This window comes from Polychytrium aggregatum, assembly GCF_025602895.1.
Source record: "Polychytrium aggregatum strain JEL109 chromosome Unknown BJ171scaffold_11, whole genome shotgun sequence".
Classification (NCBI taxonomy): domain Eukaryota; kingdom Fungi; phylum Chytridiomycota; class Chytridiomycetes; order Polychytriales; genus Polychytrium; species Polychytrium aggregatum.
The window spans coordinates 754,140-779,363 of NW_026516213.1; the positions used below are offsets into that span (position 1 = coordinate 754,140).

A 25,224-nucleotide genomic window follows, 5' to 3' on the forward strand; every position below is an offset into this window, starting at 1 on the left:
AGGACAGCTGAGCAGGACAGATCCTGGGAGCATCCTCGGGTGCCGCAGACGGACTGTGTGTGCACATGGATGCCATCGATTGCAGGCACCCCGCCGACGCCGTTGATGGCAAGCACCCCACCCGATCGCGTAGACGAACGGTATTGATCACGAAGATGGACAGTGAAGATCGCGTGGGCGATGCAGATCGCATGGGCAACGGAGATCGCATGGGCAATGCAGACCCAACGAGACTGCCTGTTGCACCAGATGGACCGGGCCCCTTTTGGTTTGGGGCAATCTCTGGATCGACAGCCCAGCCCCGTTGCCCCGCGACAAAGGCTATCTCGGCCCAACAGACGGCGAGCAGCGCGGCCAGCGCGGCCAGCAGGCAGATCGCCCTGCTATCTCGCAGTGGTACAAGGGGGGGGCTGGGCCTGCCCAATGAGCGGCGGCAGCGCGGCGGCAGCGCGGCGGCGACGCCCCCACCGCACTCGTCACCGTGACGGCGATCGACGAGGTCTGGGCGACGGGTGGGCGATCGGTGGGCCGAGACCCGCCCAGGCCCGCCGCCCGGACGTGCCCAGAAGCCCTCCTGCGTCGGCAGCCCCGTCCCGAGGGCGACATATGCTCGCCCGGCTGGCCCGGCGTGTCGCAGGCGGCCTCGGGACGAGCGTTTCCCGGCCGTCGGGGTCGGCCGAGGGTGGCGGCGACGGCACTGGGCGGCAGGCCACTGTGTCTGTGCGGACACGGATCGAGCCGGCTCGAGCCGCGGCCGGAGCGCCAGCGCCGCCAGCCAATCAGCGGCGGTGCGTCCGACGAGAACAATCGGCGGGCGGATCTAGTTGCTACTGCTGTTGCTGTGTGGATCTGCCGTTGCTGTGTGGATCCTGTGGGAGCCAGGTGCATTGCGAGTTGTGCTTAGCGAGGCGGATAACGGAGTTGCACATTACGGAGTTGCGCATTACGAGGTGCAACACCAACACCAACACCAACACCAACACAAACATCAACTCCAACATCAACATCAACATCAACTCCAACGTCAACTCCAACTCCGACATCAAGTTCAACTGCAGCCCCAACTGCACTCCACTCGCAGATCTCGACTCAATCCGACGCAGCACAGACGCAGACACGCGCGGACTCGCCCGCAGACACAGGCCTTGGCCTTATCTCGCATCCCTCTCCAGCAAGGCCACAACAATCCCAATCACCAAGCCCGGCCCACCGCGGCCCTCTGGTTGGCTGGCCCGCCCTCGCCCGCATCAGCCTCCGCCCGCGTCCTCGCAAAAGCAAAAACGCAAAAGCCGTCGCCCCGCCCATATAAAGCCCCGGCCCGCCCCGTCTTCCCTGGCCCTCTGTGACCCGAAAACCCTCCGCGTCGTCCGTCCTCATCTCCCGCTCCTCTACTAGCCTCTTACGCTTCTTGTCCGCCATGGTCTTCTCTGCTGCCCCCGAAAAGTTCCGCGCTGAGCTCGCTGCCACCGCCAACGCCATCGCCGCTCCCGGCAAGGGTATCCTCGCTGCCGACGAGTCCACCGGCACCATCGGTATGTATGCTCGTCTGGGCCGGGTTTGTGGCCGACCAGCGCTATTGCTTCCGGCGCGAGCGGCTCCCATCGACTGTCCTATGTATGACTGCGGCATCTGCGTTTGCGAGAGGGGGCTGATCGCGCTCATGTCGAGGATCGCCAACCAAGTCCTGCGATGGCGAGCTGGATCGTGCAGCTTGTCGAGGACAAAGCGGATATTCCGGATTGAAGCCCGCCGCCCCCTATTCTTTTGTCGCTGTCTCTTTGCTCGCGGCGTCAAACAGTGGGCTTGAACGGATTCCTAACCAGCTCTGCGCATCTCCTATTGAACAGGCAAGCGCTTCGGCCCCATCGGCGTCGAGAACGTCGAGGAGAACCGCCGTGCATACCGTGAGCTTCTGTTCACCGCCGGTGCTGGTACGTAGTCTGTTGGTACTGTTATCTAGATCTCTCGAGCTGGTCGAGTCGAGTCGAGTCGAGTCGACGAAGCGAGTAAAGAACGTTCAGGCTTGCTGACCTGCCTTCCCCGACAAACCCGTCTAGATCTGCCCAAGTACATCTCCGGTGTCATCCTCTTCGAGGAGACTCTGTACCAGAAGACCGCCAGCGGCAAGCCCTTCGCCGAGCTCCTCCGCGAGCAGGGCATCCAAGTCGGCATCAAGGTCGACAAGGTAAGCTAGCGATATCTCGCTCGCGTATACTGCACTGCCCTGCGCTGCACCATATTCATTCTCTATCCACGGTCGATATGCAAAAACAAGCGCTAACACGGTCATCCGCTTCGCTCTAGGGCACCGTTGAGCTCGCCGGCACCGACGGTGAGACCACCACCCAGGGTCTGGATGGCATGAACGAGCGCTGCCAGAAGTACTACGCTGCTGGTGCCCGCTTTGCCAAGTGGTGAGTAGCCAGTGGTCCACATGCTGCCCTGCATGTCACTCGTGTATACTGCTCTTGCGCGCTGTGCCTCTGTGGTCATCAGTGTGGCCACCTTCTGTGTCGACTTGACCTTCTGTGCTGACCTTGGCTGTCCTTGCACATGTCGTCCTCAGGCGCTGTGTCCTCAAGATCGGCAAGGGCTGCCCCTCCAAGCTCGCCGTCATTGAGAACGCCAACGTCCTCGCCCGCTACGCCTCCATCTGCCAGAACAACGGCCTCGTCCCCATCGTCGAGCCCGAGATTCTGATGGATGGTGACCACGACCTCGAGACCGCCATGGTCGCCACCGAGGAGGTCCTCGCCACCGTCTACAAGGCTCTCCACGACCACAACATCTACCTCGAGGGCACCCTCCTGAAGCCCAACATGGTCTGCCCCGGCCAGGACTGCCAGAAGACCTACACCCCCGCCGACATTGCCGACGCCACCGTCACCGTTCTCAGCCGCACCGTTCCCCCCGCCGTCCCCGGTGTCACCTTCCTCTCTGGTGGCCAGTCCGAGGAGGCCGCCACCGTCCATCTCCACGAGATCAACAAGGTCAACCGCCCCCGCCCCTGGTCTCTGACCTTCTCGTATGGCCGTGCCCTCCAGGCCACCGTCATCAAGACCTGGGCCGGCAAGCCCGAGAACGTTGCTGCTGCCCAGAGCGCTCTCATGATCCGCGCTCGCGCCAACTCCGAGGCCTGCCTCGGCAAGTACGCCGGCTCTGCTGCCCACCTCGGTGGCGAGTCCCTGTACGTCAAGGACTACAAGTACTAAGTGGCCCTCTCCCCCATCCTTTGCTCTCCGAGTCCTTCCTTCTCCTCACTCTAATTCCCTCTCGAGGCGGCCGTCTGTACAGCTCCCCATTGGGCCCCTCTGCTTGATTCTGCTCATTACAACTTTGCTCCGCCTTGCGATCTGCTAAAAATACATGCGGCGTTTCCAATACGGAGCGAGACATTCAATAGTCACCTGCTATTCATCTCTCGTTGCTGGTGCATGTGAGTGGGTGGGCCTGTCAGTCAGCGGTGGAATGATGCTCGGTGGAGAGATGATCTGCTGCTGTTCCCCTGGCAGGGCCATCTGCTGGCTGCCAAACTGCCCTGTCGGCCATCTTGCTCTGGTGCCCTCCCCCCCCCCTTGGACGGCTCCTGATTGACAGCAGTCTCGTTCTCGTGCTCGCCTTTCTGCCTCCGGGCCCCTATACCTTTCCGCTTCCCTTGCTGTCGGCCTCTTTCTTCTTCGTGCTCTCTCCCTTTCGTTTTCCAACCGGCCCAGTCGCTTCCCCAGCAGCCCATGCCGTCTCCCTCGTCCGCCCACCTGCTCGTTCTCTGTCGCCTTGGGCTTTTCGTTGGTCCGGCTGGCTCGCGGCGGCTCCGTGTGACACACAAGGCCCCGACGCGCATCGTTTTTGGCAAGCGCGCTTGGGCGGCCTGGGCGCCCCTCCTCCACCTGGACCTGGGCTTGACGGCGAGCCCGCCTTGCATCGGCTCTCACCACATCGCATCGCATCGCACCGCACCGCATCGCATCGCATCCGCTCCCCGCCGCATCCGTCTCCAAACATCGATCACACCGCACCGCACCGCACCAGACCAACCGGAGTAAGCATGACTGGACGGATCCGCGCTGCATCGCTCTCGTCGGTGTTGCCCCTGGGTGGATGGAAAGGGCAGGAGGTTAGTCCGGCCAGTTGCGGGGAGAGGGAGGCTCGGGAACAGCGGCCTTGCTCTCGGCTGACACCAGTCATTCACTTGCATCGCCGAAATCTCAAGAAGAAATGTCGCAGGTAGCTTTTCATACGAGTTCCAAGTCTGCAGGCGCCCCTGCCCTTCCACTTTGCTTGGGTGCTTGGAGGTCCGACCGCTTCGGCCCAAGATTGGAGTAGTGCCGACCTGCCTGCCCCAAGAACACACCGGTGGCTCGAGCGACAGCAAGATTGCATGGCTTCATGCCTGCTATATATATCCCACCCATGATCACCGTGCTAACCCACTTGTCCTTGAACTTTTTGCTCTGTGGCTGCTATGACCGCCGCAGAAACCTCTGAGCAGAGTGACAACCATCCAGCGCCGAAAGAACTTTGCCAACTCGTTCTGGGGCGAGGACGATCGCGGCCTCGAAGTGCTCATCGGTCGACTGAGACAGGCCAAGCACATTTGCGAGGATGTCGCTTCGATGCTTCGAGAGCGTGCCTCGATCGAGGAAGAGTACGGCAGACGACTGTCCAAGCTCGCCAAGCTCTTCAACCCTCGCGAGGAAATTGGGTAAGCGGCATGGCCACCCTTCTCCCTTCCCTTCAAAGGAGCCGGGGCTTGATTCTGTCGTCCAAGAGCAAGCCCAACACCTGTGGCCTGGACGGCGACGGCAGATCGGCTGCATGAATCGTGCCCTGAACGTGCCTGCAATATTCTCTGATCCAATCTGATCCAATCTGATCCAATCTGATCCAATCTGATCCAATCTGATCCAATCTGGTCTGGTCTGGTCTGGCTCCACAGTACCTTGGGAGCTGCCTTGAGCGTCTGCCGTGAGGAGCTCGAAAGCACCGCTCGCTCGCACATGAACTTGGCCACCGACATCCGAGCCACGCTCGAAAAGCCCCTCGTGGACTTTATTGCCTCTCAGAGTGCGATCCGAAAGAACGTAAGCCTCAACGAGCCATGCCATGTGTGCATTGTCTAACCGATCATCTGAACGCCGACCCCCCCCCGCTGGCCGCTTTCTGCACTCCACTCCCTGACTCTGGCCCGGTCTCAGCACAACAAAACCTGCGAAGCGGATCTCAAATCCAAGACCAACCAGAAGGCGTTGGTGCTCAAGAACAAGCAGAGATACGAAGACCGCTGCCAAGAAGTCGCCAACTTGCAACTGCTCGCTGAGCGGCAGGGTGTATTGCCCAAGGAAGCCGAGAAGGTATGTGTGCAGAGGAGATGAATGGGAGGAGATGGATGGCATTGCGCATGCCGTGCTGTGTGCTGTGCTGTGCTGTATGTCGAATACAGTGGCCCAGCCTTTGCGCCCATCCATGTTCTCGAGGCGAGCCTTGTTTCGAGTCGCTCACGTATGTGCTCTGGTCCGACACCTAGGTCCGCGCCAAGCTCGAAAAGGCTCAGTCTCAGCAAAAGAGCTCTGACAGCGAATACAAGAGCTCGGTGGAGAAACTACACGACATCAGCCGAAAGTGGGAGGATAACTACAGAAAGGCCGGAGTGGTGAGTGTCTCGGGTGCTGTGCTGCCTATGTCGCAGCGGATGCGCAAACAAGACTCAAACCTCCGCTTGCAATCCACGCCCGTGTCCGCGTCCAATGCCCATCGCTTCAGGAGTGCCAAAAACTGGAAGAGGACCGCATGGACTTTTTGAGGACGAACCTTTGGAACTATGCAAACATGGTGTCGACTGTCTGCGTAACGGACGATGAGGTTCGTGGACCAAGTTGCCGGATCCCGTCGCCTCGAGGGCTACTTTCTGCTCGGGCTCTCCTGTGTTGATGGAAATACAACCCTCCCCCGCGGATCCACCTTCCCACGACGCACATTGACATCGCCCGTTGTGCTTGCAGTCTTGCGAGCGAATCCGACAATCCCTGGAGCAATGCGACATTGAATATGACATTGCCAAGTTTATTGAATCTAACGAAACCGGATCGGAAATCCCTGGTGAGAACGGGGGGGGGCGGCGGCGGCAATGTAGCTGTCAAATCGACCTGCCCGGGCCGGACCTGAGATCACGGAGTGCTGGCTGTCCGAGATCACTAACCGCATCTCTCCCCCCCCCTCGCCGCACGCTCTACCCGGCAGTGCCTCTGCAATACACACAATTTTTCGCCGTCGGCACCATGTCTGGCCGCTCTGCCACCGGCACGCTCCTGTCCAAGATCACACGCTCAAACAGTTCCAACACAGATTTGTCAGCCACGAACCAGTCCACGATCCAACGCTCAACCACGCTCACTTCATCGCCTGTCACCATGGCAGCCTCGCCGTCGGGAGGGCCCTTCCTTGAACTCACTTTCGACGACGCCACCAGAAAGGAAACTCAGAAATCGGTTGCCTCGGAGAGCGAATACACCGGCATTTTCAAGACGCTCTCAAACGAGGATGGCGATGCATCGCTCGCTGCCGCCTATTTGGCTGCCACTGACGACGATCTGTACAAACCCAAGGTCCGACCGATGAGTGCGGCGATCACCCAGAGCGAAATGTACTATCAGTACGATCCCTACGACATTCCAAGCGATATGCCGGTTTTGTTCAACGGTAAGTCAGCCTGTCGGTGCGAATCTCACGGCTGTCCGTATCGCTGTTACCGACCCGGGTGATGGCGAGGCGAGGCGAGGCGAGGCGAGGCTGGGTTGCGCGCCATCGTCCCGATGCTTTGGGCGGCGCGATGCAAACCTTGAGCTGCGGGTTTAGTCGGGCATGCACATGTGTATATGTTCAGAGTCGAGCAGGCGTCGCTCCTGAGTTGCAAGTGGGACCGGTGACACCGGGGGCGGAGTGTTGATCGAGAGCGCGTCGTCCAACGTGAACATGAATTGGTCTGCCATCTAACCGTCCGTGTTCCCCTACAGTCCGTGCATTGTACAACTACGCATCGCAAGAGTTCGAGGAGCTGACGATCAAAAAGGGCGACATTATTTCTGTAATTGCAACACACGAAGACGGGTAAGTTTGGTCGATGGCTCTGCGCACATCATCGGGATCGAGGGCTACATCGGTGGCCAAGGTGCCAAGGTGCGATATATGGTGCGCCGAGGTAAACCTGTCACAGCGATCCCGTTCTGACACTTCAATGTGTTCATCTTGCCACCCAGATGGTGGGAGGGTCTCAGCACCGAGAATGGCCGCCGGAAGCGAGGGCTGTTCCCGAGCAATTTCGTGGAGGAAATTAAGTAGATGCCTCCTGGCAGTGCGTCCGACGTATCTCCGAAATTGACAAGCACACTATCTTGCCCGGAAACTGTACGATATTGCTGCAGACCCCGAGCATCGTCACCCTCCTCACTCCTCTCCCTCTCGCTTCTCGGCTCGCCTTTGCTTTCTTGCCTCTTTGTCTTATCGCTCAAGCCTTCCCTTTCCTCTTCGATTGTCGCCCATTCGACTGCGTGTACTTTTTCACATGACACTGGACCTTTGGCCTCATAGAGTGTTGTAGTTTTTCGACAGAGAGATCATCCTCTGCATTTGCCTCAGCGGTGCCGCTCTTTGTCCGTTGTAGTTTGCATCCAACTCTTGGCTTTGTCGATACGTTATTGTAACATGGGATATGAGTAGCCAGTAGGCTCTCGATACAAGCCAAGAGATCGAGCTGCGGCAACGACGACAGCAGCGACGACGGAGAAGCAGACGAGCGACCGAGGACGGCGATGGAATGGTGATGGAATGGTGGTGGAATGGTGGTGGAATGGTGGTGGAATGGTTACAGTACGGCAAGAGAGGAGAGGAACCACGGCACAATGAACAGCAGACAAGAAAAACAGAGCGGCATGGGCGGGACTCGGGCGAGAGAGCAAGGGCAGCAGCGCACAGGAGCAGAATCAAGTGAAGACGAAAGTGCAGGTGAAGATGCAAGAACAAGTGCAGGCGAAAGCAAGAAGAAGCAAGTGAGAAAACAGAAAGCGAGTGTAAAATAGACACAGGATGGAGGAGACAAAAAGCAAGGTCCCACCGAGATTCGAACTCGGGTTATCAGATTCAAAGTCTGATGTGCTAACCGCTACACTATGGAACCTGCTCATTTGCCGCCTCCCGGGATCGAACCGGGTGCCTTAAGATCTTCAGTCTTACGCTCTCCCAGATGAGCTAAGGCGGCTTGTTGTCCCCCTTCCCTCCAGCGCATATCTAAACCCAATCACCCATCGCCACGCGCTGTCCGCATTTCTGTGTCTGTGTCTGTGTCCATGCATGTGTCTGTGTCCATGCATGTGACTGTGTCCATACCTGTGTGTGTCTGTGTCTGTGTCTGTGTTGCTATCCAGCACCCAGGCACATCCTGTGCTGTCTCTGCTCAGTTGAGGAAGCCGCCACTTTCGGGTCGCTGGCAGGTCGCTGGCAGGTCGCTGGCAGGTCGCTGGCAGGTCGCTGACAGGTCGCTGGAACCCCTGGCCGATGGCACAGAATGCAGGCAGAGGGTGAAAACGAAACAGAAGGGTGATGTATTGAAGATCCAGACGAGCCGCGCGGCAAACGCACAGCAATCCTTTCGCAGTCACAGGAAGGATCGAGCAGATGCAGCAGAATGTTGCAGAAGATACTCATGACTGGTACAGCGCTGCACGCCGTTTCCAGTCTGTGTGCTTCAAAGCTCTGGACATCACGGAGTGTTTGGGCAACACCTCGTTTCAAGCGGGTCTGGCTCATCCCATTCGTCGATAATACACGTTCAGAGTCGGCTCCAACGGCCGAGGCACTCGAGTGGAAGATTCTCAGTAAATCTTGATCTAATCTCGGAACTCAGTGTGGTCACGAATATGGCTTCTTAATTTAAGAAACGAAACCAGTAAATGAACTTTGGCGGAGAAACGCAGCCAGAACAGAAGTAGCAATCGCTGGAAGCAAGGATATCACTTGAAGGTCGGCTTTGGCACACATAGCACCACCACAAGCAATCAACGTGGGTGGTAGTCGTAAACGAACTTGAACTGGTAATAGCTGATCCGACAGCCCTGCGGAAGGTTTGACGCCCAGCATATCTTCCACCGATGGTTGATGCGGTCGCACATCTTCTGATACTTTCCAGCAATCCATGACATTCGATCGGTACTTTGGGGATACTTTGATTCCAAATACAAGGACTTGAGAGAAGGGAGCTTCTCGGCCAGTTTACTGATCTTTCGTACTGATCGAGGGGCATAGAGAATCTCCAGACAGGGATACGATGGAAGCCCATCCAACGACTTCAATTGATAGCACACTGTCAGATCAAGGATCTTCAATGAGCTTTGGTTGACACAGAGATCGACCAGCTTCACATAGAGGTTGGTTATGACAAGGTGGCGAAGCTTTGGAGTTCTTGGGAGCTGGTGTATGATGTTGGTTGGTCTGCGCGAGCAGATCGTGAGCTTGGTGAGGGAGGAGAGCTCCTTAGGGACATCCACAAGATCCTCAACGCTTTCGGGTATATTGAATTCGACCAGCTTGGGCATCTCGGGCATTCCTTCAAGCGACGTGAGTCTTCCGTACATGGTTAAATTGAATTCCACCAGCGAGGGCAGTGCCTTCAGCATGTCTTTCAGGTTCTCAAATTGACCAACAATCGAGAGCTTCACCAATTTGGGCATCTCAGGCATTCCCCTGAGCGACGTCAAGGTACATCGTGCCAGGTCAAGCTTGGTAAGCGAGGGTAGCTCCTTGGGCATTCCTTCCAGGCTCTTGATGCTGCCGGTGATCAAGAGCGTCTCCACATTGGGCATCTCAGGCATCCCCCTGAGTGATTTCAAGTCCGAGTGGCTGTATATGGAGAGCCATGTAAGCGAGGGCAGCACATATGGCATGCCTATCAAGCTGGTGAGCACATCGTCGACTCGTGAGTTCAGGTACGGATCGTCCCTGGTGATGGTCAGATACCGAATCGAAGGCAGCACCTTGAGCCATCCGGACACTTTCATAAACGACATGTTCTCGATTCTCAGCGACGTGCTGCTCGCGCTGTCGATCTCTGGGATATCAAAGGGCAGGAGCCTGGACAGGCAGGCGCCTGTGTCCGGGGCCTCGCTGGGTCGAATCGTCACTTCGTAGAGCCCAGAGCGGACCTGTATTGGCGACCCTATGTCGAAATCTTCATCTTCGGCAACCTTGATTGTTTCTTCGACTGAGAGCCACTCGTATGGGCTTGCCGTTCGATTGTCAGGGAAGCGGAATGCTGGGTCTGTTACTTGGCAGTAGCGCCGAACTCGGTTGTAGAGCATAGCATCGCGATAGACTTCGTGCCAGAGCCCACTCTCCTTCTCCGACATGAGTGCGCTGGTTGACTGTTGCTGATTTCGGCGAAGTACATAGCAGTAAAGCCCACGCAGCACATTCAGGCGGTTGATGGAGGGATGGACGCCGTCAAACAGAAACTCGGTCGTGATTTGCAAATCGGGGGACAGGCACACCTCCCAAGTCTTGCTGGTATTGAGGATGGCTCGAGTCCGCTTTGAGACTCTGAGGAGCTTTTGCAAACAAGGATGGGCCGGCACTGCGGATGAACGTTTCGTTTGTGACGAGGATAGTGAACAGGTCAAAACGAGTGAGGCTTGTTTGAACAGCAGGGGATGCTGACGCCACCGTTCCGGCTGAAAACGACATGACCGGCGGCGGGGCGAAGGCTGCTCGAGGCGGAAGTTGGAGGTGGGAAGTGGAGGCGGAAGTGGATGACAGGAGAAGTCGGAGAGGCGAATGAGATGAGGTCAAGGAGGAAAGGCAAGGACCCGCAGATTTTCCTTGTGGATTGCCTCGAAGGCAAAGCAGGCGATATCCATGTCACACGGACCAGGGATCCACGTGGAGGGAGATTCCGAATGGATCGATATGGATCGATATGGATCTGTCGATTCGCACCAAACGATCCATTATTGGAGTGTCAACGGAATGCACTCGCTGCGAGCCAAGGATGCTGCTCGACTGACACCACCCTGATGCTGTGCGTTTGCCGCGCGGCTCGTCTGGATCTTCAATACATCACCCTTCTGTTTCGTTTTCACCCTCTGCCTGCATTCTGTGCCATCGGCCAGGGGTTCCAGCGACCTGTCAGCGACCTGCCAGCGACCTGTCAGCGACCTGCCAGCGACCTGCCAGCGACCCGAAAGTGGCGGCTTCCTCAACTGAGCAGAGACAGCACAGGATGTGCCTGGGTGCTGGATAGCAACACAGACACAGACACAGACACACACAGGTATGGACACAGTCACATGCATGGACACAGACACATGCATGGACACAGACACAGACACAGAAATGCGGACAGCGCGTGGCGATGGGTGATTGGGTTTAGATATGCGCTGGAGGGAAGGGGGACAACAAGTCGCCTTAGCTCATCTGGGAGAGCGTAAGACTGAAGATCTTAAGGCACCCGGTTCGATCCCGGGAGGCGGCAAATGAGCAGGTTCCATAGTGTAGCGGTTAGCACATCAGACTTTGAATCTGATAACCCGAGTTCGAATCTCGGTGGGACCTTGCTTTTTGTCTCCTCCATCCTGTGTCTATTTTACACTCGCTTTCTGTTTTCTCACTTGCTTCTTCTTGCTTTCGCCTGCACTTGTTCTTGCATCTTCACCTGCGCTTTCGTCTTCACTTGATTCTGCTCCTGTGCGCTGCTGCCCTTGCTCTCTCGCCCGAGTCCCGCCCATGCCGCTCTGTTTTTCTTGTCTGCTGTTCATTGTGCCGTGGTTCCGCTCCTCGCTTGCCGTACTGTCGCCATTCCACCACCATTCCACCGCCATTCCATCACCATTCCACCGCCATTCCATCACCGTCCTCGGTCGCTCGTCTGCTTCCCCGTCGTCGCTGCTGTCGTCGCTGCCGGGCACGCCCAATGTTTGCCCACACATCCAACCGAATATGTCCAAATTTGGGGTGTGCTTCTGGCCTCACCGTCCCGCCCTGAGCGGCGGCGCCAACACCAGCACCGTCCTCCAGGCTCGTCCACTGCACCTTCCATTCCGGTTCCCCTCCTCACCCGCCAAACGCTGGTCCCACCGAGCCATCCGCTTCGACCTGCTTCCTCGCACAGCGCATTCACTCAGTGCCCTGCCCGGCCTCGCTGGATATGACGCTCTCGACCCCTCAAGAGAGGCTTATGGGCGTTGATTTCTCCCAGCGACGCTACTCTTCCAGCCCCGCGGATCGACGCACATCGTCTGCTCTGTCCTTTCGCTCCTCTCGACAATCTCTGCCTGGCCCAAGTGGTCTGGGATTCGGCTCTGATCGCAGGGTCCTTTCCGACGATCGGCCACTGCCTTATATCCCTCCCAACGGCAACCAACCCCGCCCCAGGCCACTGGAGCCGCTTCTGGAGTTCGGATGGAGCAACGGCGATGCCTCGGGCCATCAGGACAATGCTGGCGCTGCATTGGGATCAAGCCTGAACCCGGGCACATACATCGAAAACTCCTCTTCGCAAGTCTACCCCGAGATCCTCTCATTCCTTGAGCAGGATCCGCTTGGGCAAAACCCGAGCTTCGCCTTCAGCAGCGGACCCAATAGGAGTAGCTTCTATGGCGACCTCATCCAGGTAAGGTCGTCTCGGACACTGGCTGAGTGGAGCCCAAAGCATCAACTGGACCGCTCCTCTGGAATGCTGCGGCTTAATGGCGTTGCAAATCACACCATTCCTTGATCAACCTCGCCCATTCTCAGTGTTGGGCGAGACACCGACGATATCTCGGCAGCTATTTTGGCGGCTCATGATGCTCTTTCCTTTCCTACACTCTGCAGCCTGTCGACGACTTCTCCACCGAGCATTCCGCCGTTCCGCTTTCGTCCTCGAGCCTCACTGCCGACCGTGGGCGCATGTCGCTTGCCAAGGAACTCGGTTTGGAGGAAGAGTCGTCGTCCCAGAGGCTGAGCACAAACGGCTCGCTGTCTTCTGATGGGCCGCTACGGTATGGCCAGCATACACGACTGTCCTGCTTGAATGCCGTTCGGTTTCATATGGTCCTTACCGGGTTCATTAATTTCTAGCTACCTATCGACAAGCAGGCTTGAGGAGATCAAAGAGGCCGCCAGAAACGCTGCACGTGCCGAATTGCAGATGGCATACAACGATAAACTGCAGGAGATCGATGATCTTCGCAGCGATATCCGACGACAGGATGCAGTTCATGAGCAAGAGGTTAGGCGGCTGTGTTTGCATGCTGCAACTTGATACCAGGACTGATGTGGGTGCAGCCACTGACTAGGGCTTTCGTTCGGCCAAATCAGATACACGAAATGTCGCAGTTTATTTCTGTACTCCAGACGCCGCTTCAGAGAAAACCTCATCTGCTGGGATATATATTTGCCGACACTGAGGACCAGGCTGTCCAGGTTGACGCGGCCGAGTTTGCCCCAATCCCGACACAGAGGACTTGCCGTGACATGGAGTCAATGACTGATGATTCCAGCAATGCTCTTGAAGCGCCCGAAAATGTCGAGGTACTTTTCAGCATTCTCTCAAAACACCGCTAGACCTGTCCATGCTCGTATCACTGCACTCACGTATCCTCTGGGTTAGCTTCAGGAAAAGCTTCAGCAGGCCCAGCTTGCCCTCGCGACCACTCGCGAAATCTTGAAGAAATACCGTCATATGAACGAGAAGAATACCTGGGAAGCGGTAAGTGCAATCCATTTCCTGTGAATGCGACCTGCTTCGTACTTTTGTTCCTGACACATAGCCGTCCCGCATTTTACAGGAGAAGCTCATGGAGTTTCTGGAAGAAGAGCGCCAGACGCTCATTGATGAAATCAACAGTCTCTCGGTACGTGATGCCACATTAGCCCCGCAATCACGCTGTCCCAGGAGCGGCTTTGGAGCTGACCAATCCATCAATGTTTCACAGCATCAACACCAAGATGCCCTGAGTCAACTCCAGATTGTCGGCAGCCGGCTCCGTGAGCTTGAGAGTCAAGTTGGCGGTCTACCACATGCCCTCGAGGCGGAATCGCAAAGGCAGACCGACCTGATCGTTCAAGACCTCCAAGAGACGGTCGCTGCTATCGAGCAGGAGAAAGCTGAACTGCACGACCGTATCGACCAGCTCAAGGCGGCAGCCGAGCAGCAAAAGATCAAGCTCGATCAGCGCGACAGCCGTGTGCAGGAGCTGAAGGAGGAGCGCAATCAACTGGCCCACTGTCTGGAATTCGAAGTCGAGAATGAGCGGGTTGAGCGAGAAGCCCGTATCCGACAGCTCAAAGAGGACCAACTTGCACTGCAAACCGAGCTCCAGGAAAAGCAGCAAATAATCGATCGGCTTATGGAGGAAAAGTCTGTCCAACACGAGCAGGCAGCGCACCAAACTAATGAGCAGCAGCAAACCATGCAGGAGCTGCGCGCTCAGAACTTAAACCTTGGCCGTCTCCTGGAAGATGCTGCTGCTACGACCGACGCTCTCCAACAACAGATATGCGAGCTGCAGAGCCAGAAGAACAGCGTCGAATCAGATCGATCCTCTCCCTCTGATACCGCTCAGCTTCGACAAGAACTCTTGAGTTTGCAATCACAACTTGCCAGCGAAAGGAGCCAAAACAGCGAACTCAAGTCCAGCATCGATCTTCTGAAGCAGGAAAAGAGCGACTTGTCACAGCAGTGGGAGCAGTCTCGGGGAGAATATGAAGCCAAGTGTCAACGCTTGGAAGACGAACTTCATTCGGTCTCCGCATGGAAACGCGATCTTGAGATTTCGATGCACGGCTACACCACCAAGAACGCTGCGCTGATCGAATCAAATCGTCGACTGGAAGCCGAGGTCGAGTCGCTCACTCGAAATAAGAGCGGCGTTTCCGGCCAGCTCGATGCTGTTGAGTGCGAAAATAGTGAGCTTAAGAAGCAGATCGGCCAGCTGACCAAGGATGTCGAAAGCGCCAGGTCGGCATCCGATGCTCTGCGGCTAGAGCACGATCGGGCTCTGGGAGAACTCAACTCCAGGCTTCACTCGTCCCAGACCCTGAATCAAGAACAAGCGACTCGCATCGCTGCCCTCGAAGAGAATATCTCAGCTTCATCCATCGACCGTGCACAGCTCATTGCTGATACAAGCGAACGCCTCCATCAAGAACGGGCGAGGCTACAGAAGATCGAGGAGCAGTACAATGCGCTGCAGACCCAATATCGACAGCAAGTGCAGGCCAACGAAGCCGCGCAGAGTCGACTGCAGGCCAGCGACACTTTGGTATCGGATCTGCAGTCTCAGCTTGCCAAATCGCAGGCAGAGGTCCAAAAGCTCAACAAGGAATATCTGCAACTCAAGGATCAAGGATTTGACCACCGTCGATTGGCCCTTGCCCATAAAACCCTCACCGACGAACAGCAAGGTTGCCGCGTGCAGCTAAGCTCCGCCCAAGAGGAGCTCAGCCAGCTCAAAGCCGCATTGCACAAGACCAGTATCCAAAACGAGTCCCTCAAGAAAGAAAACGAGGGGCTCCACAAAATGTACTCCAATCTTTCCGAGGAGAAAAGCCGATACCAGCACGACTCCATGGTATGCAAAGCAGCAAACAGCGTGGTTGCGTGGAAGTAGATGGTCGCGTGGGCCCTTGACTTTCCACTTGGTATCAGTCTTCATCGGCGAGCTGGCCCAAGCTGACTCAGTTCTATGGCGACTACCACCCCAATAGATCTTCAAGGCTCAGCTCGATGAGCTGACTGCCGAAATCAAGCGCATTCGCGAGACCACCGCCAGTATCACAAAATCGAATCCAGCCCCAAGCGCGGCGCAGCTGGTTCCCGTCACCCTTGGAGGCGCAGCCGTTATTGAGAGCTCACCAGATGCGGCAGTCCCGACGAGTGAGCGAATCGCTGAGCTGGAGCGTAAGCTTGCTGACTACGAAAAGGTCTACAAAGAAAACCGCGACTACATGGAGAAGTACCGAGAAAAGTGCACGGAGGCAATCGATGGGTACAAAGCAAAGGTAGGCTCGCTCAGCTCCTGCTTGGCGAGGACAACGAATTCCACGTTCGCATCGTTCTTGCGCTTCTGCCACGGCCAATCCACTAAATCGAAGGCATTGATGCTGTTTGGCTGCTGACGAATACAGAACGCCCAACTCAAAGACTACGTCATGTCCCTCAAAAATGATGTAAGTGGCCGCCACGGCAACCCTGAACCTGCATTCTACATTTGGGAGATCATCGACGTTCATATTGGCACACTGACCAATCAAACTCGTTTGCAATGCCACAGCATCAAGCAATTGTTGAGTGCGTGGCTGAGTCTCTCAAACTGATTCACGACAATCAAGTTGCCTTCCCGCAATATCCCACACTCAAAATTGCCTACAGCTATTTATTGAAAATCGACAAGAATTTTGGAGCGGCGAGTAAATAAAGCCAATGTTCCCCCTTGGGGTCAAATTTCGAAATTGCCGCTATGGGTGATGAGTGGGTTATCTCGTGAAAACCAAGAGAGCGACAGGGTGCCATTGCACGCGCTTGTGGGTGGCGGCATGGTTGTGGCTGATGGTGGAGATTTGGATGGCGCACGGTGATGTCCTCGACAGGCGGGACGAATACAGACGCAGAACAGTCCGCTGCGAGGATATCGGGAAACGAAGTCGAGGGCAACGACTTTGCAGAGCGAGTGGAGTGGAGTGGAGTGGAGTGTGGAGTGTGATGGAGCAAAACATCATGGAGTGCATTGGAATGGGGCAGAGGGACGAAACCAGAGAGACAACCAGCCAAATGCAGGACAGAGCAAAAATCGAAAACCAAAAAACAATCTCCCAAACAGGGAATCGAACCCTGGTCGCCCGCGTGACAGGCGGGAGTACTAGCCACTATACTATTTGGGATTGGGGTCTTCCGCATCGGGGAATCGAACCCCGGCCGTCTCGGTGAGAGCGAGAAATCCTAGCCACTGGACCAATGCGGATTGTCCATTTTCCAATTCCTGCATACTTGACCCCACACGCCACACACACACATCACGCACCACACACCACGCATCACACAAGGATGTCAAACTTCCACCAACCACCCCAACCACCACCCCAACCACCACCCCAACCACCACCCCAACCACCACCCCAACCACCATCCCAACCACCATCCCACCATCCGCACACTTCGCGAGCCCTTCGACATCGTGGCCCCTCCTGTTCTCGTGAGCGGCATCAAATCCCGACCGTACCGGCTGGAGATCGGGCTGCTGCAAGGCTCGGTCCTCTCGCCCGCACTCGTCGGAATGTGTCCGAGCCAAGGACCGACTCGAGAAGTATATGTGACCGCACCGATCCCCGAGATTGCCAACTGCGACAAGCAGGAACCTGATGAAGGAACCCCAGCCACCTGGCCATCCATTTGGACACGGAGCTCGGAACTCGGAACTCGGAACCGGGGATCCAAAGTGTCACTGGATGGATGAGTTTGGCAAAACGTGCATCGCCGTCCGTCTGCAAACAGGTCCCATGGGATGGAGAGCTGCACCGACGACCCTAAATGACCTGGCAAGACCAGCACCCAGCGCCGAGACCAAACCGGACGCCAAGGCAAAGTCTTTAATAAAGACCCACCTATCGACCGACTGGACCAATGCGGATCGCTGGCTTGTCCGTTGTCGCTCCTTCCGCTACCACATGGACCTCCACACCCATCCCGCCTATGCGCGATGGTCATCATGTTCAGGAACTCTCAATCCGCTTCATTCACGATCGTATGTTCAGATTCGCCATGTACGCAGCAGAACAGGGGACCAACTCGCTCGCACACAGTCACTGTCCTCCATAATGTCTCGGGTGCTCTAATTGCCTTCACGAGCAGCCTTCTCGGCAGCAGTTTCGGGCTTCATAGCTTGCGGGGCGCAAGATCGGGCAGTGTCAGTATGGTTATTTTTCTCCCTGCCCTCGTTTGCACGCATTGTCCGCTCCCTCGTCCCATACCGCACACTCATGATTATCCGCTACTTTCAGTTCAAGCAATACTCCGTCGAACGTGTTCTTACCAGGGAACAGCAGAACCTCCTTGATGTTGTTGGAATCAGTCAAGAACATTGTGAGACGATCCAGACCCAGACCCCAGCCACCAGTGGGGGGCAGACCATACTCCAGAGATTGGCAGAATGTCTCGTCAATCAGCTGGGCTTCGTCATCACCGGCATCCTTGTCCTTGGCCTGCTGTTCGAAGCGCTCGCGCTGGTCGAAAGGATCGTTCAACTCGGTATAGGCGTTGCAGATTTCCTTGGTAGCGACGAAGCACTCGAAGCGCTCGCACATGCCCTTGATGCTGCGATGGGCCTTGGCAAGGGGCGACATGATCTGGGGATGCTCCATAATGAAGGTGGGGTTGATGCAGTCGACCTCGATAAACTCTCCCACGAGCTTGTCCAGGAGTCGCGAGGCGGTGCGAGGAGCGCTGCACTCAACCTTGTGCTTGATGCAGAGATCCGACAGGAACTTGGCTCCCTTGTCGGTTGCGAGCTCTTCGCCCGAGGGGAACTTGCACTTGAGAATGCGCTCAAGCTCAGGGATCATGCGCACGCGACGGAAGGGAGGGGTGAAGTCAATCTCCCAGGCGACGCCCTCAGGGCCGTTCGGGTGGTAGGTGATCTTGTAGCCGCCAGTGATGTACTTGACCATGCTGGAGAGGAACGCCTCGGTAATCTCCATCAGATCGTACATGTCGGCGTAGGCCATATAGAACTCGCAGGTGGTGAACTCGGGGTTGTGGGTCAGATCGATGCCTTCGTTGCGGAACTGGCGGCCAATCTCGTAGACACGGTCGAGGCCACCAACGACGAGTTGCTTGAGGTAGAGCTCGGGGGCAATGCGCATAAACATGTCGAGCTTGAGGTCGTTGTGGTGGGTCAGGAAGGGGCGCGCGGTGGCACCGCCGGCGATCATGTTCATCATGGGAGTCTCGACTTCAAGGAAGCCCAGGTTGTCGAGGTAGCGGCGCAGGTAGTTGATGATCTTGGCGCGGACGATGAACTTGTCGCGGACGTTGTTGTTCATGATCAGATCCAGGAAACGCTGGCGGTAGCGGGATTCCTGGTTGGTGAAGCCATAGTTGGACTTGGGGAGCATGCGCAAGCAGGGGGTCAGGAGGATAATGTCCTTGGGGAAGATCGACAGCTCGCCCTTCTTGGACTTGCCGGGCACGCCGCGGACGCCGACAATATCACCACGGCGAAGGTTCTCGTGGACCTTGGCAAACTCGCGGCTGGGGTCCTGGTCCTGGAAGGCGGCCATGATCTGGATCTTGACGCCCTCGGCGTGGAGATCGTAGAACCTCAACTTGGCGCCGGACGAACGCTTGTTGTGGATGCGTCCGGCGACGCAGACGACCTCCTCGAGGTGCTCACCGGCCTGGATGCCGTTGTACTTTTCGATAAAAGCAGGCAGCGAGATGTCGACGCTGAACTTGTGCGGGTAAGGGTAGGTCTCGGGAGACTCGCGGAGCTTCAGGAAAGTCTTGGAGCGGTTCTCGAAATACATTCGGGGATCCAGGGCCTCCTCGGCCTCTTCATTGCTGGCATCGGCCGTGGCAGCAGCGCCGCCAGCGGGGGCGGGCTTGGCAGGGTTGGCGGCCTTCTTGGCCTCCTTCTCACGCTGCTTGATGCGGCGCTTGAGCTCGCTGGGAAGAAACAGATGCAGGTTATCACCAAGCTGTGCGAGATTCAGGACCTGTCACAGCAACAGGGACGCCGAACTGCACGCACGATCGACTGATCGATCGGCTGCCACGACACCCGTAGCGGTGGCAGAGGCAAAAATACAAGATCGGGTGTGTGCATGCGGCTGCATGAGTGACCAGAAGGAAAATGAATGGAGTGCATCCGCAGATGCGATCGCTCTGGAGCCACAGACGACCAATCGGGCCTCGGACACAGCCGATCGCGCCGACGACAGGATGATCTGTAGGGATCGAGGATCGGCAAAGGTGGACACATACGACTTGGACACCTTCTCTCCGGTGAGTTCATCGAGGACGAGGTTGACGTCGTTGTTGTCAGCCATGGCGTTGATCAGGGCGCAGATGGGGGCAAGGTGATGGACGACAGGAGGGCGGGCCGAGTGGTTTTGTCGATAGCGCGCCGGATCAGGCCAGAAAAAAAATGGGCGTGAGTCAGGCGATGGTGTGGCTTGTGGCGGCTCGCCCTCGCTCTCGGTCTCGCCCCTCGGTCCTGGTCTCGGGTCTCGTTCGTGGGGGTTGGATCCTGTCTCTGGTTGATCTCCAGCGTCACCTCTTGCATCGGCCGACATCACAACCCGGCCACCCGCAGCGACTCTGCCTCCCGCTTCCTGCTCGCCCAACATCATGGCTGCTGCAGCCAATACAAACTCTCTCTTTGCCGAGCTCGAGAAGCTTTGCCACCAGGGCAACCACGAAGCTGTCCTCAAGCAGTGCGACAAAAGTATGTCTCCTGCAGGGGCTGATCCGTCGTCGCAGCCGACACAGCATCGCAACAGAGGCGCATCTCTGTGGCGGAGCGCCTCCGAGTCCGAGCGAAGGGCACTTTGTGGCTCTCTGGTACTTACTGCCGATCCGGCTTGGTGTGTCCCTGCCAGTCCTCAAGCTCCTTCCCGACGATCGCGATGTCGTTCATGTGAAGAGCATCACGCTCATCCATCTGGACCAACACCAAGCCGCCATCGACCTGCTTTCGAGCACCTCGCACTCGGATCTTTTGGATGCCCTTCTATACGAGCGAGCCTACTGCCTGTACAGGCTGTCGTCCCTCGAGGAGAGCCTGGATCTTGTTCGCTCCTTCAGCGCAAAGGATGGTTCCCCTGACCAATTCAACCACTTTCGCCACTTAGAGGGCCAGATTGTTTGTATCAATCCTCGACCGTCCCGTCTGCGCTCGATATGGTTCGGACCTTGGTGGCTAGAGGCAGATAATCTCGCTGACCGCGTGCTGTTGTTCTATTTGCCTCTGGTTAGCTTTTCAAACTTGAGCGCTATGCCGAGGCACTGGAGCTCTACCCCGAAATCGTCAGCGCTACCGAGGAGGTATAAGAACGCATCGTCGCTGGATGGATTGTGTAAATGCCCACCAATGCTGTCGAGCGAGGACGCCCGTGTGTTAGCGATCCCGCTTTCATCTTCTGACCCATATTGCGCAACTATCCAGTCCGATCCTTATTACCAGGAGGTTCTTTCCAACCTTGCTGCAGTGGAAGCGGCGACGGCGATTGCTGCCTCGTCCGACTCGTGTGAACCCGGTCCCTCTCAGTACCAGGTACAGACATCGAAATCGCCATCGTTGCTGTGTCATTGGCTGGCTGTGGACCATGTATCGTCGGGAAACAGCCAGTCTTTCGGACCATGGCCTGACCAGACAGCAACTGCGCTCTTTTATTTCCTTGCTTATGTTTGCGCCCAAAGGAGGTGTCCGAAAAATCCATCTACGAACTCAGCTTCAACCAGGCATGCAAAAGCATCGCTTCTGGCGATTACGACGACGCCGAGCGTCGCCTGGTTTCGGCCAGGGCCCAATGTCGCAAGAGCCTCCAGGACGAAGACTACTCCGAGGAGGAGATCGAGCGAGAGATTTCTCCGATCGCGCTGCAGCTTGCTTGTGTCTATCAGCTACAGGGTCGAACCGAAGAGGCCTCGGAGATATACACCGGCATCCTCAAGTCCGAGTAAGTTTCGGATCAGGTCAGCGCATCGCCACAGTCGTTGCCGTTGGTCACCGAATGTCTGGACTCACACGCCGTTTATGGTAGCATCGACGATGTTGCAGTCATTGCAATCGCCTCCAACAACATGATGGCGATCAAGAAGGATCACGATCTGTTTGAGTCCTCCAAGCTCTACAAGCAAACAACCGCCCCTGCTCTCAAGGCCAAGTTTACCAGCCCCCAGAAGGAGATTGTGGCCATGAACGGCGCTTTGCTGTCTTTGCACATGAAAAAGGTGACTCGGTTCAGTCAATCGAATGACCCCGGTGGCGGTACCGATGTGCGGATCCGTCGTGCTAATCCACAGATGCTCTCGCTCTCTGCTCCAGACTGCGGCCGCCAGGGACAGCGCTCGTGCTTTGAGTGATGAGTTCCCCGAGAACGCCACTCCCTTGTTGATCTTGGCTTCGATTTCTCTGCTTGAGAAGAAGGATGCCCATGCTCTCGAGGATTTGAAGGTCTGTCGCTTGAATGCGCGCTCGATCTGCCCGGCGATAGAGCGCAGCTGTGAACTGCGTCCCTTCGGCTTTCTTACTCGTTGCTGTCGCTCTGATGTTCGCAGGGATTCTGTGCCAAGCTGGACTCGAATGTCGAGCTCCATCTGTGCCTTGCGCAGCTGCAGATCCAGGCAGGACTCTACCAGGAAGCTCTCGAAACCCTGGAGGGTCTCTACAGCCGGACCTCGAACCCTGTTCGCTACCAGCCTGGCCTGGTGTCGCTGATGGTGTGGCTTTATGGCCAGATCTCAAACCATGGCAAGGCCGTGACACTCTTGGAGCGTGCCACTGAATACTGGAAGAAAACCAGCGGAAAGTTGGTGAGCTTTTTGCCCTCCGTGTCATGACGAGCACAGCGTCTCAGTACCTTGGACGACTCTCCTGCTGGTGCCATGAACAGCAGCTTATCTGACACAATGGTGCTCTATTCCGCAGACCAACGACAGTGCCCTCCTCAGACAGTTTGCTGACTTCAAACTCCGCTCGAACAATGTCGAGGAGGCCGCAAAGGATTACGAGCGCCTTGTGAAGCAGAACCCGCAGGACATTGAGAGTGTGGCCAAGCTGATCATTTGCTACTCGCAGTTCAACGTCGGTCTTGCCCAAAAGTACCAGAGCTATCTGCCGGAAGCGTCCTATGATGCCACCGTCGTGGATGTAGAGGCTCTCGAAGCCCAGTTTGGGCAGAAGAAGGCGTCTGGCAGGTGAGACAACTGCTGCCATTTGCTGGGATCCATGACTGTTTGTGCCAGGTCGCAATTTTGGAGCACTAACGCCGATTTGCGACGGCTGGGTCGATAGCGGAGCCGCTGCCAATGTCGAAAAGATCAAGATGAGACGCAAAAGAAAGCCCATGATGCCAAAGAACTACGACCCCAACGTCACTCCCGATCCTGGTAGGCAGCAACATGTGCAGCATGGACCTCATTGTGGTGACTGCATGTCGCTGAAGGAGCGAAAGCTCGGACCTTGCAAGACGGGACGCGTCCATACTATGGCCCAGAGACTAACTTTCACCTCTCGCAGAACGTTGGCTCCCTAAGCGTGAGCGAACCACCTTTGTGCGGAAGGGCAAGGCCAAGAAGGAGCTTGGCAAAGGTCCACAAGGTGTCAACATGGAAGGCGGTGGTATCGGTAAGCATGGCTCTGGAGCGGTTGCGGTTGCGGTGCGGCGCATGGTGCATGAGCAGCATTGCCCACCAACTAGCGGCAGGTGCCGATCTGACATCCGCGAATCGTGTCCTTAGGCGGAACTGGTAGTGCCAACATTGGCGGCAAGTACAAAAGGTGTGTACTTTCGTTGATATTGTGGATGGCTAGCACGACACACAACAGGCTGCGTAGGCTCGAGCTTTTGCAGATTGAAGTCTCATTCATGTCCACCTCACAGCGCCGATAAGACCAAGCCCGAACCCGTGCCGGAGCCTGTGGCCGAGCCTGTGGCGGAGGCCGCCGCTGTCAAGCCCGCACAAAAGTCTTCCCAAAACGAAGGGGGCTCGTCCAAGAAGAAGAAGAAGGGCAGAAAGTAGGCTATCCGACAGCAGTCAATCGAATATATGTGCCACCTGATCCAGGCACATCCACACGACACCCAAGTCCGTTGGATCGGGCCTGTACGAGTCTTGCCAATATACAGGTTGCGTGATGCCTCGACAGCACGCGCTGGATACGGTTTCGGAGAAGCTGTTTTATTGAGCGAGAGCGAGCAGTTGCCACAAGGAGCGGGCAAGGATAACAGAGATGCGGCAGCTGCGAGCGCTCCATTCAGCAACATGGGCGGGCCGCGGGGGGCATCACCGTGGCCCAATTAAGCCGACTTGGTGGTTTCTTCGGCGACTTTACCACCAAAGCTATTCGTTGGTACCGAATTGGATCGCCGAGTTGGAGAGGCGAGGGCATCAGCACAATAAGCAGGCAATGTGGGTCAGGCAACGGATCGAGTAGGGGGTTTGGGTCAGGCAACGGATCAGATGGTGGTCGGTTGGCTACTCCCTGAGTGCAGCTCAGCCGTGCCCGAGGACCATCCATAGACAGCCACAAACGAGGACTTACTAGTGGTAGTTGATGTAGCGGTAGCCCTGACACAGCTGGGCAGCTTCGTTGGTGGCATGGCAGGCGAACAGGAGGTAGTTCACGGGCTGGACACGGAGGGCAAATCGCATGAAGAGGATCGAGTAGAGCGACAGGGCAAAGGTCATGTTTCCGGAAATCAGCTCGGGCGACTTCTTCATGTCGGCGATGGCGGCCAGGGGCAGGCCCCAGTTGGCGACAGGTCCCCAAAAGTGCTGGAGTGGTGGAGAGAAGGATTAGCAATCGAATCGCCTGGTCCGAGGGCCGGTGCCTTGGTCGCTGGATCCAAGCCACGAGATATTGCAGGGGGCTGGCAGCGAGCAGAGCCATGGCAAGGGAGCGGGGTCGTCGTGTCCACATTCAGACTCTCAGGACAAATTGGGAGCTGTCCAAGCCAACAAGCTCGACCGAGCTCGCTGCTTGGACCGAGATCATCGCACCGCAGGAGGCGCCGCACCATCCGCACAGACTTACAGTGCTTGATCCGGGGCAACCACAACGATAGAGCAAAGTCGATCGCCCAACAAGCGTTGACGAACAGACAGAGTGACATCGTTAGCAACGTAGACGATATCGCGCAACCGAGAGCAGCTTGCTGGCCGAGCTTGGCTGCAGAAGATGTGCCAGGAGGAGTGTTGGTGTCCAATAGCCGGACCCTGGCTAGGATTGGCAGGCCATTTCTTTGGTCACGGCACAGCGACAAAGTACCTCATGAGGTAGGTTCTAAACTCGGGCGAGGCGGCATACTGGGAGGCCTTTGAAAAGAAGGACGACATGGCTGCTGGCGGTGCTGGTGCTGGTGGACGATCAACGCAAAAGAAAGTCCCGCAATGGAAACTGAGACTGGGGCGAGAAGCTTGCGGCCTCGGTCAGGTGCCGGTCACGTTGTCGCTGCGCCACGGCCAGTCCAGCCCGCCAG

The 25,224-nt window shown here is 56.8% G+C and overlaps 7 protein-coding genes and 6 non-coding genes across 13 annotated transcripts; 6 read left to right on the forward strand and 7 right to left on the reverse strand.

Moving 5' to 3' along the window:
- The first annotated feature begins 1,269 nt into the window (after positions 1–1,269).
- Positions 1,270–3,406, forward strand: BJ171DRAFT_561657 (fructose-bisphosphate aldolase). The gene is made up of 5 exons (XM_053113240.1): positions 1,270–1,532; positions 1,848–1,931; positions 2,058–2,185; positions 2,305–2,414; positions 2,567–3,406. Exons 1-5 carry the CDS (start codon positions 1,418–1,420, stop codon positions 3,210–3,212), a joined length of 1,083 nt encoding a protein of 360 aa, XP_052968552.1. The 5' UTR covers positions 1,270–1,417; the 3' UTR covers positions 3,213–3,406.
- A 426-nt stretch (positions 3,407–3,832) lies between these two features.
- Positions 3,833–7,752, forward strand: BJ171DRAFT_497978 (uncharacterized protein). Its single transcript, XM_053110320.1, has 11 exons — positions 3,833–4,039; positions 4,211–4,224; positions 4,476–4,702; positions 4,937–5,081; positions 5,196–5,351; positions 5,525–5,650; positions 5,761–5,859; positions 6,000–6,096; positions 6,238–6,696; positions 7,011–7,104; positions 7,254–7,752. The coding sequence occupies exons 2-11, from the start codon at positions 4,216–4,218 to the stop codon at positions 7,333–7,335; spliced, it is 1,494 nt and encodes a 497-aa protein (XP_052968553.1). The 5' UTR covers positions 3,833–4,039; positions 4,211–4,215; the 3' UTR covers positions 7,336–7,752.
- Positions 7,753–8,098: 346 nt separating this feature from the next.
- Positions 8,099–8,170, reverse strand: BJ171DRAFT_t98. The gene has a single exon. It is a non-coding gene; the product is annotated as a tRNA-Gln (tRNA).
- Positions 8,171–8,178: 8 nt separating this feature from the next.
- Positions 8,179–8,251, reverse strand: BJ171DRAFT_t97. The gene has a single exon. It is a non-coding gene; the product is annotated as a tRNA-Phe (tRNA).
- Positions 8,252–8,593: 342 nt separating this feature from the next.
- BJ171DRAFT_497980 (uncharacterized protein) lies at positions 8,594–10,960 on the reverse strand. Its single transcript, XM_053110321.1, has 2 exons — positions 10,631–10,960; positions 8,594–10,584 (listed from the first exon to the last, which is right to left on the reverse strand). Exons 1-2 carry the CDS (start codon positions 10,726–10,728, stop codon positions 9,048–9,050), a joined length of 1,635 nt encoding a protein of 544 aa, XP_052968554.1. The 5' UTR covers positions 10,729–10,960; the 3' UTR covers positions 8,594–9,047.
- A 482-nt stretch (positions 10,961–11,442) lies between these two features.
- Positions 11,443–11,515, forward strand: BJ171DRAFT_t90. The gene has a single exon. It is a non-coding gene; the product is annotated as a tRNA-Phe (tRNA).
- An 8-nt stretch (positions 11,516–11,523) lies between these two features.
- BJ171DRAFT_t91 lies at positions 11,524–11,595 on the forward strand. The gene has a single exon. It is a non-coding gene; the product is annotated as a tRNA-Gln (tRNA).
- A 470-nt stretch (positions 11,596–12,065) lies between these two features.
- BJ171DRAFT_497983 (uncharacterized protein) lies at positions 12,066–16,468 on the forward strand. Its single transcript, XM_053110322.1, has 10 exons — positions 12,066–12,652; positions 12,856–13,022; positions 13,102–13,252; positions 13,342–13,554; positions 13,634–13,732; positions 13,812–13,877; positions 13,959–15,596; positions 15,733–16,026; positions 16,153–16,194; positions 16,299–16,468. Exons 1-10 carry the CDS (start codon positions 12,188–12,190, stop codon positions 16,440–16,442), a joined length of 3,279 nt encoding a protein of 1,092 aa, XP_052968555.1. The 5' UTR covers positions 12,066–12,187; the 3' UTR covers positions 16,443–16,468.
- A 365-nt stretch (positions 16,469–16,833) lies between these two features.
- BJ171DRAFT_t96 lies at positions 16,834–16,905 on the reverse strand. The gene has a single exon. It is a non-coding gene; the product is annotated as a tRNA-Asp (tRNA).
- Positions 16,906–16,913: 8 nt separating this feature from the next.
- Positions 16,914–16,985, reverse strand: BJ171DRAFT_t95. The gene has a single exon. It is a non-coding gene; the product is annotated as a tRNA-Glu (tRNA).
- A 747-nt stretch (positions 16,986–17,732) lies between these two features.
- BJ171DRAFT_497986 (uncharacterized protein) lies at positions 17,733–20,223 on the reverse strand. Its single transcript, XM_053110323.1, has 3 exons — positions 20,003–20,223; positions 18,054–19,684; positions 17,733–17,902 (listed from the first exon to the last, which is right to left on the reverse strand). Exons 1-3 carry the CDS (start codon positions 20,065–20,067, stop codon positions 17,853–17,855), a joined length of 1,746 nt encoding a protein of 581 aa, XP_052968556.1. The 5' UTR covers positions 20,068–20,223; the 3' UTR covers positions 17,733–17,852.
- Positions 20,224–20,258: 35 nt separating this feature from the next.
- Positions 20,259–23,908, forward strand: BJ171DRAFT_497988 (uncharacterized protein). Its single transcript, XM_053110324.1, has 13 exons — positions 20,259–20,465; positions 20,620–20,882; positions 20,996–21,064; positions 21,186–21,293; positions 21,440–21,699; positions 21,784–21,973; positions 22,068–22,196; positions 22,301–22,555; positions 22,671–22,939; positions 23,037–23,131; positions 23,262–23,369; positions 23,483–23,522; positions 23,626–23,908. The coding sequence occupies exons 1-13, from the start codon at positions 20,369–20,371 to the stop codon at positions 23,762–23,764; spliced, it is 2,022 nt and encodes a 673-aa protein (XP_052968557.1). The 5' UTR covers positions 20,259–20,368; the 3' UTR covers positions 23,765–23,908.
- Positions 23,909–25,115, reverse strand: BJ171DRAFT_497990 (uncharacterized protein). Its single transcript, XM_053110325.1, has 3 exons — positions 25,007–25,115; positions 24,288–24,520; positions 23,909–24,085 (listed from the first exon to the last, which is right to left on the reverse strand). The coding sequence occupies exons 1-3, from the start codon at positions 25,079–25,081 to the stop codon at positions 24,043–24,045; spliced, it is 351 nt and encodes a 116-aa protein (XP_052968558.1). The 5' UTR covers positions 25,082–25,115; the 3' UTR covers positions 23,909–24,042.
- Between the last annotated feature and the right edge of the window lie 109 nt (positions 25,116–25,224).

Excerpts from the sequence above, each read along its gene's own strand:
- BJ171DRAFT_561657 (XM_053113240.1), top strand. The coding sequence starts at position 1,418 with ATGGTCTTCTCTGCTGCCCCCGAAAAGTTCCGCGCTGAGCTCGCTGCC. Across the intron at positions 1,533-1,847 it reads CGAGTCCACCGGCACCATCG|GCAAGCGCTTCGGCCCCATC; the intron begins GTATGTATGCTC and ends CCTATTGAACAG. Across the intron at positions 2,186-2,304 it reads TCGGCATCAAGGTCGACAAG|GGCACCGTTGAGCTCGCCGG; the intron begins GTAAGCTAGCGA and ends GCTTCGCTCTAG.
- BJ171DRAFT_497978 (XM_053110320.1), top strand. Across the intron at positions 5,352-5,524 it reads TGCCCAAGGAAGCCGAGAAG|GTCCGCGCCAAGCTCGAAAA; the intron begins GTATGTGTGCAG and ends TCCGACACCTAG. Across the intron at positions 6,697-7,010 it reads TATGCCGGTTTTGTTCAACG|TCCGTGCATTGTACAACTAC; the intron begins GTAAGTCAGCCT and ends GTTCCCCTACAG.
- BJ171DRAFT_497980 (XM_053110321.1), bottom strand. The coding sequence starts at position 10,728 with ATGTCGTTTTCAGCCGGAACGGTGGCGTCAGCATCCCCTGCTGTTCAA. Across the intron at positions 10,585-10,630 it reads ATCCTCGTCACAAACGAAAC|AGTCTCAAAGCGGACTCGAG; the intron begins GTTCATCCGCAG and ends AAAGCTCCTCAG.
- BJ171DRAFT_497983 (XM_053110322.1), top strand. The coding sequence starts at position 12,188 with ATGACGCTCTCGACCCCTCAAGAGAGGCTTATGGGCGTTGATTTCTCC. Across the intron at positions 13,733-13,811 it reads AGAAGAATACCTGGGAAGCG|GAGAAGCTCATGGAGTTTCT; the intron begins GTAAGTGCAATC and ends CGCATTTTACAG. Across the intron at positions 13,878-13,958 it reads ATGAAATCAACAGTCTCTCG|CATCAACACCAAGATGCCCT; the intron begins GTACGTGATGCC and ends AATGTTTCACAG.
- BJ171DRAFT_497986 (XM_053110323.1), bottom strand. The coding sequence starts at position 20,067 with ATGGCTGACAACAACGACGTCAACCTCGTCCTCGATGAACTCACCGGA. Across the intron at positions 19,685-20,002 it reads GGAGAGAAGGTGTCCAAGTC|CGAGCTCAAGCGCCGCATCA; the intron begins GTATGTGTCCAC and ends GTTTCTTCCCAG. Across the intron at positions 17,903-18,053 it reads GGAGGTTCTGCTGTTCCCTG|CTATGAAGCCCGAAACTGCT; the intron begins GTAAGAACACGT and ends GCGCCCCGCAAG.
- BJ171DRAFT_497988 (XM_053110324.1), top strand. The coding sequence starts at position 20,369 with ATGGCTGCTGCAGCCAATACAAACTCTCTCTTTGCCGAGCTCGAGAAG. Across the intron at positions 20,466-20,619 it reads CCTCAAGCAGTGCGACAAAA|TCCTCAAGCTCCTTCCCGAC; the intron begins GTATGTCTCCTG and ends TGTCCCTGCCAG. Across the intron at positions 20,883-20,995 it reads GCCACTTAGAGGGCCAGATT|CTTTTCAAACTTGAGCGCTA; the intron begins GTTTGTATCAAT and ends GCCTCTGGTTAG.
- BJ171DRAFT_497990 (XM_053110325.1), bottom strand. The coding sequence starts at position 25,081 with ATGTCGTCCTTCTTTTCAAAGGCCTCCCAGTATGCCGCCTCGCCCGAG. Across the intron at positions 24,521-25,006 it reads CCTACCTCATGAGGTACTTT|CACTTTTGGGGACCTGTCGC; the intron begins GTCGCTGTGCCG and ends CCACCACTCCAG. Across the intron at positions 24,086-24,287 it reads CGCTACATCAACTACCACTA|CTTTGGTGGTAAAGTCGCCG; the intron begins GTAAGTCCTCGT and ends ACCAACGAATAG.